The 11945-nt window shown below is 37.8% G+C and overlaps 1 protein-coding gene across 1 annotated transcript in view; it reads left to right on the top strand.

Moving 5' to 3' along the window:
* Window positions 1–497: 497 nt before the first annotated feature.
* Window positions 498–11945, top strand: part of syt6a (synaptotagmin VIa) — a 55671-nt gene continuing 44223 nt past the window's right edge. The window contains exon 1 of the mRNA XM_026332750.1: window positions 498–647. Coding sequence (XP_026188535.1) covers window positions 498–647 — 150 coding nt within the window. The remainder of the gene's footprint in view (window positions 648–11945) is intronic.

Raw genomic sequence — 11945 nt, 5'->3', positions numbered from 1 at the left:
GCATTGTGGAAACAGAGGGAGAGAAAAACAGGGGTGGTGAAAGGAGAGATGGGGATTATTACACTACAGTGCCTGTTGGCATGTCACGTATTGCCCATGTTTGTTGTGGTACATTTGACTTGCTTCTTTAGAACAGATGTGATGCAACAATTCTGCGTCTATATCACATGGGGACAAGTGTAATTCATTAAGTTAACTGTATGCACACACACACAATCACACACACACACACACACACGTATCATAACATGTATATAGCATGTTCAGCCACTTAACAATCTTGGCCCTGTTTGCACACACCCATCACAAGCACGCACATGCACATGCACTCAAATCTGTTTGTGTGTAAAAACACTTCAGAGACGCTGGCAGAGGGAGAAGAATCGGCTGAGGACAAAGACAAGTTGCATTTATCTTCTGCATGCTAGGCTGCTGCGTGTGTGTGGGTGTGTTAGCCCCTTGGATGAACACAAACGGCTGAGGATGCAGCTGGGAGCATGAGTTCTGACCGAGGGGAGTATGACATGGTCTGCCAGAAAGCCGTGACCCTAATTGTTGACCTCTGCCTGCACAACAGCACACTGTTGGATCAGGATACCTGTCAGGATTTCCTCTTCCTGTTGTCTAGCCAAGGCTCTGACCACAAAGTGGGTAAGGACTATAATTAACTCCTGATCTATATTGGGTGGGAGGCTTTCCTGCTGTGCTTTGTAAGCTTCTTATGTTCAGTTTTTTTCCTTAGACCTAATTTTATAGTAAGTATAGTTTTATAGCAATGCTTTACTTTTATGTGTATGTCAAAGTAGCTACAATCTGCTTTTTTGCCATTTAACAAGTGGTTTTACTGCCTTCCCCTTTTTGTTTATTACATGTGCAGTCACAGATGGCTGCTCAAGCACAGCTTTGACTGAGTGTTTAAACCATTAAGACACCCTGAACGGGTTTGTGTGACCCCAGGGCAGCATTGAGCAATAGGTTTATAAAACAAGTTCACAGTGACACCCTAATTTGTTAGAGAGCAGTGCTTCTATATTGTTAATAGATAAGCCTTAAGGCTGACTAATTCCAGGCTGTGCTGAGCACTCAGGATTATAAAGAAAAGAGATGAGCCAAACAAACCTTTTCTTTCAGAAATGTATGTTACTACGCCAGACTGATTAAAACATATAAACATCAGCTAGTGTAAAAGCAGTCATGTTGCCTGTTAAGCTGCTCTGCAAACTTTCAGCACGCTGAATTGGATTTTTGACTTATTTATGAGGGGTGATTTACACATCTGTTGCAGCCTTGTGCATTTGTTGCTTTGGCAGTTGTGGTGGGCTTCACCTTATTTAGAGGAATACCCTCTTTATTCAAATCAATTTTTAACAGAGCAGGTCTACTGTAGGCTCATGAAGACTCTGTTTTATGTATTGTGATAACATCAGATGAATACTACTTGTAAGAGTGTGCTGTGTAATTTGGCAAATATTGACTGAAGTGTCTGAAAGTGAACAAAACCTGTCATATTACAGTTCTAATGTGCGAAGCACTACACAGTACAGTATATGACTGATGGGTGTGTGAAGAATTTTTGATTTATAGATTTGGAAAGACAAGCTTCTATGAGAATTAACTGAGTAAAGTTTTTTAGATAGCTGATCTTAAAACATTAAAATGCCACTGTGTGCAATAAAGAAATTGCATTATTTTCTATTCATCACTTAAATTTATCACATTTTTTATCACAAAAAATGAAAATGGCTAAAGTTAATTGCAGCAGAACTGATTTAAAGCTGGGTTGAGAATACTAATGCATTAAGTGTGAGAAAAAATAAATTCATACCAATTATGTGATCTGATGCATATTACAGTAAAAATGCAATCTCTAACTCTCCCTAATCCATTTTAATTTTACACTATTTTCTTCCAACCAAAGAGTTTTTTGTAAGTCTGTGAGCACTGATTTGAGGTTCTATGTTTGACAGAAAAATAGGTCTTTAGCTTTGTCAGCAGGTGCACAGGAAAGAGGAAATATCATTTATGCCTGTTTTTTCAAGAATGGGTTCCTGTTCACAGAGTGCATGTCACACCAATCCTGACCGAATCCACTGTCACCTCATATCATCCTCAGTGGAGGAACTGAACGTACATCACAGTGCCACTGGCATCCACTACTGAGCTGTGGGGACATTAAATGCCATTGCATGTTATGGTGCTATTGATGCAAATTATTTCTGCCACATGGAAGCTAAGAACAATCTGCTTCTCATAATGCTACAGAATGTGAGGTTTTGGGGGTTGCGTGAAATGTCTCCTTGTATATATATATCTTATATATTGATGTAATGTATAGATCCCCCTGAAAGGTAATGTGGTTATGTTCAACAAAAAAATTGTTGTAATGATAGTAGAAATAAAACGGAAATCAAAACCAAACATTTTCTACAGACTGGAAAAGTACAGAGCAAGTCTTCAGCTTGTTGTGCCTTTGCTAGTTAAAATATCTTTGCCATACTAGTGTAAACCAAATACAGAGAACACATTTTTATATTTAGAGCTAGATGTCTAAAATTAAAATTATAATTCCTTCTTGATGTTAAATGACTATCCTTGGTACTGTATTTGTTTTGATTTGTGTATATTTTATCTAACAGAAGAAATATAGGCTACATTTGATTTATTTCTGTGTAATGTCGATGCTCCCATACATCCTTAATCTGTGCTTTGTATTGCACAAAAAAGTTCACTTCAGTTCAAACAGTGGCAAAAGAAGTTAATCAGATGGAATAACGGCAATGTGCAGAGTGCTGAGCTTAAAAGTTTACTTTTGTTGTGCATTTTGACTGATGACGGATGACAAATTTAAATGAAAAGAGATGTCTAGTGGGAATCATAACTAATGTTAGAAAGCTATACTGCATTATTGAACTGTAAAGCTACAATTATTTAAATAGGCAATTATATTACTATAATACATTACTAACTAACTAATTAATGCATTACCCCCCAACCCTCAACATATATGGTCCATTGATAACACTTCCAAGTGGGATCCAGTTAGATTAGTTTGCTAACTTCCACTGCACTGCAGGTTTTTCCAGTTATTTAATACTGTAATGGAGCAGATGGCTGAAATTGCTAATAATCAATAGTTAATGCTACAGTACGTGAGCTTGAAGAAAAAGCAATGTTCATAAGTTATGCAGAATGATGTACTGCAGTCAGCATCATACCACTGAAGTTGGCTCTGAGCAGTCCACACAGAGGTTTAAAAGCTTAACATTAAACGGAAATGTCCAGAATAGCTGAAATATCACTATAGTTCATTTCATCTTATACATAACACTTTATGTGACAATTTCAAATTTCAGTCTGACTTTTCAATTTCTCGCCAATCTATAAACTCACCCCCAGATGCTTTTACCAAAGGTTTTCATGTGTGTATTTCAAACTTTCTTATGTATTTCCACGTTTTCAAGTCTGTTACATCATGTGCTTTTTAAAATCTATATAATGTTCACTATTCTTTTGATTCATCTCATGCATGAGGAAAATTATAAAGATCTATTGCTTTTTGCCCCATTTTCTCCTCTGTGACAGCACAAAATGTACATTAAGTTAGTGAACATACAGCTGTTGGAAAATATCTGCAGCTATTAGACTCACAGCAGCAGAGTCATTTTACCAGAATTTCCTTCCAAACTCCCTGCTGAGTATCCCCTAACTAGTTTCAAATCGATTATGATAAAATAAGTACAACTAATCAGAAAGCCCCTTCTCTAATTTCTCTGTCCTGATGAGGCTGGGAGATAATAAGCCACTGCCTTTATTGACCAATTTGTTAAATCTTCGAGCTGGATATGTCACCAGGCCAGACCCAGCTGTCTGTGTGTATGAAAGGCAACACAACATTTTTTTAGTGAGATAAATGAGAGCTCAGATCAACTTCCCACATTCTGCTAAGCGATATTTTCACAATATTCACTCCACAGTGTTGATACTGGTTACAAAACATGTCCCATAAGCCTGTGTAGCCCCTGAATGACAGAACACACTTATTATCAACCTACCACCCCCTCCTCCAAATACACAAATACATAGGACCCTCACCCTCATTAAATATTCCACTTCCAGTGTCAGCTGCAGCTTCAGGTGTGTGGGCTTGAATTGATGAGTCTTTTTTTTTTTTGATCACATTATTTCTTGCATGCCCATCTCATCTTGAGGTTTATTAAGCAAGACCTCGGCTGGCAGAGGACATTAGCGTCAGTGGATCATTCATTTAGTTCCCACTGGTCTGCTCCTCACTGTCTGTGGAAATGTGCAGGGATGAATGGTGCATTGCAGGTTAAAACCAAAACAGAAAAACAAGAGCATCAAATTAACTGCACTGTGGAGATTAGAACCCTATCCGAAACACCGCGTCTTTCAATAATTCATACCCACTGCCTACTGTCTGGGTATTTTATTGATACAACATTTCACTGTAGACCACAAAGGAATACTGGTCTGTTCCTGTTGCCAGAGATAACGTGGAAAATTTTCTGCCCAAGCTGTCATGAAAATGCCAGTCCTCAAAGGCTTGTGCTATTATTGCTGTAATCATTAGAATTATAAAACACATTTTTTGTACCTTTTTTTTAATAACAGTCATTCCAGCAGAGTGTGTAGGGAAATAGATCCAAGATACAGCATTAGGCAGTGTATGTATTCATCCCAGCTTTAACCCTTTAGCTGTTTGGTAGAGCACTCTTGTTTAAAAAATTCCTTTAACTTAACTCAAGAGACTTGTACTAAAAAAATAAACAGCAGGGTCTAAAAAAATAAAAAACTTAATTGTTGCTTTAATTGGTTGATGTAATTATTATTGCCCCATGGAAATAAAAAAATCAAAATAAATAAATAAAATAATTTTTTTTATGTCTTTCGATGACATCAAATTTAAAATTAAAATTAAACATATGACAGGGTAACACTGGTGAGCTGGTTCAGAAGGGCTAAGTGGTACACATTTTTCTATTAAAATTAATGTGCTAAAGACAAAGTCAAACAGTGGCTTGAATACCAATTAGCTTTTTCCTTGGCAGCCTGTGAACAACACCATAAACAGTAACACCTTCATCTATTTTTTCTAAAGGCTTCTCTGGAGCTACCTCTCATCACATTTTAATTTTGAAGCTTTAGGAATGTCCTCAAAGGTGCTAATTTCTGGTGATGTTAACTGCTCTTCAGTAGAACAGCCGTGGAACTATCGTAATGGTGAATCTATCTTATTGGACTCAATGGCCCAGACAACGCCACACTGTTTTGTGTCTTGTATCAGTAGTTCATAGACTGTGCTGAATGCCTTTTCCACAAAATACATCACTGTCATCAATGACAAAAGTGTTAGCAGGCTGAGTAATGTAGAAACCTACTTTTATCCAGGCCAGTGTATTGGACAATGCCTCTGCTGAGCTATTGAAGAGTAACATTGGTTTATTGATTAAAGAATCAGCCCATGAGCAAGCACAGCATTAAAAGCCTAATAGGATGAGAAGAGACACAGAGGATTTGACATTTTTTTCTGTCATCTCGCCCAATGAAGCATAACATTATTCTGTAAATTGGTACAGATAGACATATGTTAATTGACAACTGTTGCCTTGTCTGTCACTCTCAGTTCTGACACTGAAAATTTACTGTCTTAATCAAACAGCTGGCCCTGATTTCGTATTTCTAGCTAGTGAAAATCAATCATGCTGCTGAGCAGTAGATTGTATCAGCTGTAGCTGCTTCAACAGATTTTAAAGCAAGTATCATTACAGTGACCAAAACAGTGAGACAATGTGGAAGAGATAGTTTGTAGTAATGACCCATAACCCTTCAGATTATCATCTGAATCTGCAGCAGTTTTGCCAGTTCTTTTCAGTGGGAGGTACTCACTGCTGCCAGATGTCACATGCTACTTTACATACCATACCTCCTGTAGTTTCATATATCCAAACTTTTAAATAAATTTATCATCAAATTTATCATCAAAAGTCAAACTCAATCCAACTAGCTTCATTATTAACTTTATTTTTCAATCTGGTGTCATCACATCAATACGCATTAAAAGTTGCCTTTAATTTAAAAAGTGTTCTAATTGTGAAATTTGTGGAAGGATCATATATTGAGAAGATTTCATTGGAATTAACTCAAACTGCTACTCTCTGTGTATTCTGAGAGAAAATACAAACTTAAATACCGAATTTAAATGTAGTTTTAGTTACCTTTTATAGAAACAATGGACAGACATTGTAGCCTCATAGAAGAAGGTTGCGAGTACAAACCTGTGGTCGACTGGGGCATGGGTTTCCTCTGGGCACTCTAGCTTTTTCCCACAGTCCCAACACATACAGGTTAGGTTGATTGGTGACTCTAAATTTCACACCTGAGAATGTGAATGCTGCAGGTTTTTGATCTGTCTATGGTGTATCTTGTCTCTTTGGACTGACTGGAGCCACTCGTCTATAGGATAAACGGTATAAACAATGGATGGATAGATGGAAAAGCAAAGAACAAACTGTGATAGTTATGTTTAGTTTCACTGGCCTTTATAGCAGGTTTCAGCTCAATGTTTAGCCCACAAACTTATTGTTGTGGTTCACTCTCACTGCTCTCATAGCATCATGTTTTTCCACAGCAGGCAGCTTTTTAACAAATGTGCACTGCCATCTCATAATCAAACAGCAGACACAGCCAGGAAGCAGCTGCTGAACACAGTGGTACACTGAGAAGCTAAAGAGAAAGATAGTTCCCTCAGGAGTTAGTAGATCCCAAAAACAGTGATAAAAGAGAGTGAATATTGTTCATCAGGTGGCCAGAGGCATGACACCAAATGAATGATGACGCTGCTTCATAATTGTCGGTTGTGTAAATAAGCAACTGTTAGAGGTGCCATAACAGCTTAGGCTGATGTCAATGTTGTGTTCACAACTAACATTTGCAGTTTCTATTACAGCTTACAAAGACACGGTTTCTCAGACAAAGATTTGTGGCTTTGGAAATGAATAAACGAATAAAATACTCCACAAACTTTATATATAGCAAGTATAGGGCTCAATTGCCTAGTTACAGTTGCTAAGCAGTATTGTAGCAATTGATGTTCAGGGATGTGGTTTAAGGTAAAGTCACTTGCAGATTGCTGTACTGTATACCGATATGATTTATTTTTTAAGAGAAGCTAGGAAGGAGAAAAGAAGTGGTTTTCACTGCTGTAGCTGTTTTGTTGAAATGGCTGTTGAGCTGTCTGTCACGGTGAAAGCTTTAGGTCTCTGGAGCTGACACTTCTGTCATGCTCTCAGGGTTGATGGTGTACAATCACACATGGCGTCTGTACACTTCAATTACACAAATTAATGTGCAGTCTTAGAGGGTAATACCACTAAAAATAGTAGAAATACACTAAAAACACTAGAAATACTATATTGTGCCAGCAAAACAGAGAATTCACAATCAGACAGAGAACATATACTGTAACTGGTGTGAAACTACAAACTTTATGGGCTTTGTTAAAAAAAAATTCCTTTATATATTTTTGTTTTGTTATAGCCAGATATATTATGCAGTCTAGAACTGCAACTATGTTATGTCTAAAAGCTTAATATTTTCTTTAATTGTTTGGTCTATAAAATATCAGACAAGGATTTCCCAGAGCCCAATGTGACATATTAAAATCAAAGAGGAGGGGGTCTCCTTTAGGCCAGTAGAGGAGTGGAGGGTGGTTGAGAATTGCTGATCACTACAATTCACTTTCGGGAGTGGAATTTGTTTTGTTTAATTTTAGAGGTGTGTGATACTATGTTAAAATCCTTTTTTGGGTTAAGGATGTGAAAAAAATTGCACCTTTATAAAGTCACGTGCAAATAAATGATATTGTGTAGCTGCACAGAAAATGGTTAGGTACATTTGTGAGAGCTTTCAATTTCAATTTGAGATTGTATGGTGGTCAGAGCTCTCAAAGACCCTTTGTATTTTGCACGCTGATTGAAATAGGTTCTTTTATATAACAAAAAACAATATTCAACAAAGAATATTCAGTTTACCAAAAAAAGGCATCTAATCCTGTCCTTTGAACAGCCGGGACCAATGCTATTTTGGATGACTGTGCTTTGTTGCATGAACCTCTAAAATCTTTGGTGTAACATTCAGTATATACTCCAGATTTCATCCAAATTGCAGTTGATCTGGAAACCAAAATTGAGTTAGGTTTGTGTCAAATATAGCCACTCATACTATGAGTCAACTAGTATAATATGTCAGGTGTGGACATGAGTCATGTGTTCAAATGCCTTTATTACACACAGGGAAACAGCAGGTCATTGTCCAGCAGTCAAAAAACAGGTTAGAACTGCTCTGTGGGGTGTTTTGGCTTCTTTCTGTGATATTAATTATGCATTACAGGCTACTCTACTCTAGGATGTACAAATTGCCAAAACAGTCTTCTTCTCCTTTTCCTTTTGGCTGCTCCCTTCAGGGGTTGCCACAGCGAATCATCTGCCTCCATTTATCCCTATCCTCTGTATCTTCGTCACCCACACCAACTATCCCCATGTCCTCCTTCACTACATCCAAGAACCCCCCCTTTGGTCTTCCTCTAGGCCTCCTTCCTGGCAGCTCTAACCTCAGCATCCTTTTACCAATATATTCACTGTCCCTCCTCTGAACATGTCCAAACCATCTCAATCTGGCTTCCCTGGCTTTTTCTCCAAAACATTTAACATGAGCTGTCCCTCTGATATACTCATTCCTGATCCTATCCATCCTCGTCACTCCCAGAGAGAACCTCAACATCTTCAGCTCTGCTACCTCCAGCTCTGCCTCCTGTCTTTTTCTCAGCGCCACTGTCTCTAAACCATACATCATTGCTGGTCTCACCACTGTCTTGTACACCTTTCCTTTCATTCATTCTGACTCTTTTGTCACACATCACACCTGACACTTTCCTCCACCTGTTCCAATATGCTTGCACATGTCTCTTCACTTCTTTTCTTCACTCTCTGTTGCTCTGGACTGTTGACCCTAGGTACTTAAAATCCTCCACCTTCTTCACCTCTACTCAAATTGTCAAAACAATGTGGGTTCAAAGTTTTGACCTTCAATTACAACTGTGTAATTACAATAATGTGTTTTGTAAGCATAGTTGAGTATGTATAATAGGAGTGTATCAAATGGACTTCCAACATGCCACATAGTGTATTTTTACTTCCAGGATAGCTGCAGGATGTTAGCTCTTGCTGCTCACACTGTAGCCAGTCACGGGCTGCGACAGGATAATGATATGCATGACAGGCTAAATTATATATAAACACCAATGCTTAAGTGCCAAGCCAAGTGTGTAATGCAGCATTGTAACAATGCAGTGTTTCACACTGTGATGCCTAAACAGTAGCCATGTCTGACAATGTTTTTCTTCACTCATTTTAATATTTAGCCAAAGGAAAAGAGCACAGATTTGTATAGTAACTCATAAAATAGTAGATTATACAATGTGTCTGTCTTTTTTTAGGCTGGAGTACTCTTGGGTCTCCGCCTATAACTCTGATGTTTGTGAGCTGCCAGAAAAAGTGTCACACAGCACCTAGAACATATGGTGCCTTAGGCTCTTCATCAGCTCAGACTGTATCTTTCCCATTTCCTGGAATCTCTGCTGCTTCCCATAGTTTGTGTTCTCACTTATACTGCCATTAACAATCCCCTGAGGAAACATGACCCACAAGATGTAAAATCAGGGAGATGTGGGAAGGACAAATTGAATAACAACCTCATGACAAAAGACTAGGAGGCATAGAAAAGTGTTTCTAGAAAGGTGTTGTGCATTTGTCTAAATTTGGGGGTCAATATGTGTGTAAATGTGTGTTTTTGTATTTAAATAGGGTCATGCAGTTGGCAGAACAAAAGGGTTTTAAACAGCAGGGGGATCATGTTTCTTTAAAACTAAAGAGAATTTTCACAGGATAGGGAAATAGAGGTTTGTTGTGACATTTCATCCTGATTATATTAGTGCCCTCTACAAGGCAGGCACTGCCTGGTCTGAAATTATGTTACCTGAGCTGACAGGAATTGATGGAATGACCTTACAGCTTGTCCACCAGTGGAAAATTGCACCAAGGTAAAACACTTGAAATGTGAAAACAGTCATGTTGCATTTTTATCAGTCATATTACATCAGTGGAACAAATACCAGACTGGGGCACAGAAGATGAGAGAAGTAAAGAACTCTTGAAAAAAATGAAGTGAGATATACTGCATATGGATTTTTTTTCTTTACATACAGACACGTAGTTATAATCACCTTGTACACTCTGGGGGTATGTTCATTATTCATCATTATTCATGTTCCATTACACAAAGTGAGCATGCATTAAATGTGCATGTTTCATTTTTCTGTTAGATGCAGTAATACTTTTCCACATATAGATTGTGTTTCATGGCTTGAAATTCATTAATTGTGTGGCAGAGGTACAAATGTTGCAAAGAAAATAATGTGATAGGAAATGTTAGCTAATGCAAAAGGTGAAAGTGGAACTGAAATGTATAAATAACAGATTTACAGTTACAGTTACATTGTTCTTTTGCTAGCTGTATAGAAACTGTAATAAATCTACATCTGCTCTAATGCTTACATTTAGCTAAATAACACAACCTCCCGTGTGCATTCAAGTTAAAGAAACCAGTTCAATTTAGATGACCCTGTTTACACTGGACCGCAAACAGTGCATTCAGAAAGTACTCAGACCCCATTCACCTTTTTCAAATTTGTTATGTTGCAGCCCGATACAATTGTTTAAATTCATTTTTTTCTCATTAATTTACACTCAGTACCACATAATGACAAAGTAAAAACAGAATTTCATGATAAGGCTGTGGCTCAGGTGATAGAGCAGGTCAACCATGAACCAAAGGGTTGGTGGTTTGGTGTCTGGCTTTACTAGTTCATATGTCAAAGTGTCCTTGGGCAAGACACTAAACCCCAAGTTGCCCCTGGTGACTGTTCTGTGTGAGTGTGATTGTGTGAGCAGATGAGTGAATATGCATATATGGCTTTGAGTGCACTTGAGTGTAGAAAAGTGCTCTACAAGTATAAGACCATTTACTTATTAAAATTACAGTGCCTCACTAGGAATGCAGTGTAATCTTTTGTCTTTTAATCAGTTTACATCAGATGACCTGAACAGGAAAAAACATTAAACATGCAAAGAAACAGTTCCACATAAAAAACTTCTCAATAATTAGTGAATGATCAATAAATACATAATTTCCTTGGTTTAAATAGTTCCATCAACTGCTTTTAATTTTGTCCATTGTTTGTAATTAGTACAAAATTATATAATTATTTTTTACTAATCAGGATTGTAGATGTCTAATTGCATTTTGTTGAAAATGACTCCAGGTAGATTATAATTATATTATCAATAATTTTCACTTGACATTAAGACATGTCTGTTGGTATTTCAGCACTGTAATGGCTGAGGTTATATGTAACTCATGTGGCATCATCAGTGCAACAGGTGAAATATCTTGGGAGAGGGACAGCACTGAGCCATCCATTTACAAGCTATCAGCAGTGACCTGGGGGTCACTCATGGAAAGTAATTTTCACAGATGGTAATTCATCCTCTGGTAGATCATAGCCCCCTTTTTGACAAGCTAATCTCCAGTCAAGCGTGTAATTAAGAGTCAGGTACGCTGGTAACGATATGCATGCATGTGACATGACAGTTTGAAGCTGTGGTTTGTGCCTTCAGTGGGGTAACTAATCAACTGGCTTTTATTGACCAAACAGTAGTGTTATCTAGTGCATTTGATGAGCAAGTTTTGGATTAAGACAAAGGAGAGAAGCATGACTAAGTGATGAACACAGCACATCAGTACCAAATTTTAGCAAGAAATATTTTGTCCCATCTGCATAAGGCCATGCTAAACCCTGGATATGAGTA

This window comes from Mastacembelus armatus, chromosome 7 (genome assembly GCF_900324485.2).
Source record: "Mastacembelus armatus chromosome 7, fMasArm1.2, whole genome shotgun sequence".
NCBI classification, from domain to species: domain Eukaryota; kingdom Metazoa; phylum Chordata; class Actinopteri; order Synbranchiformes; family Mastacembelidae; genus Mastacembelus; species Mastacembelus armatus.
The sequence above is the reverse complement of the archived record's forward strand: the minus strand, read 5'-3'. Positions and strand labels throughout refer to the sequence as shown.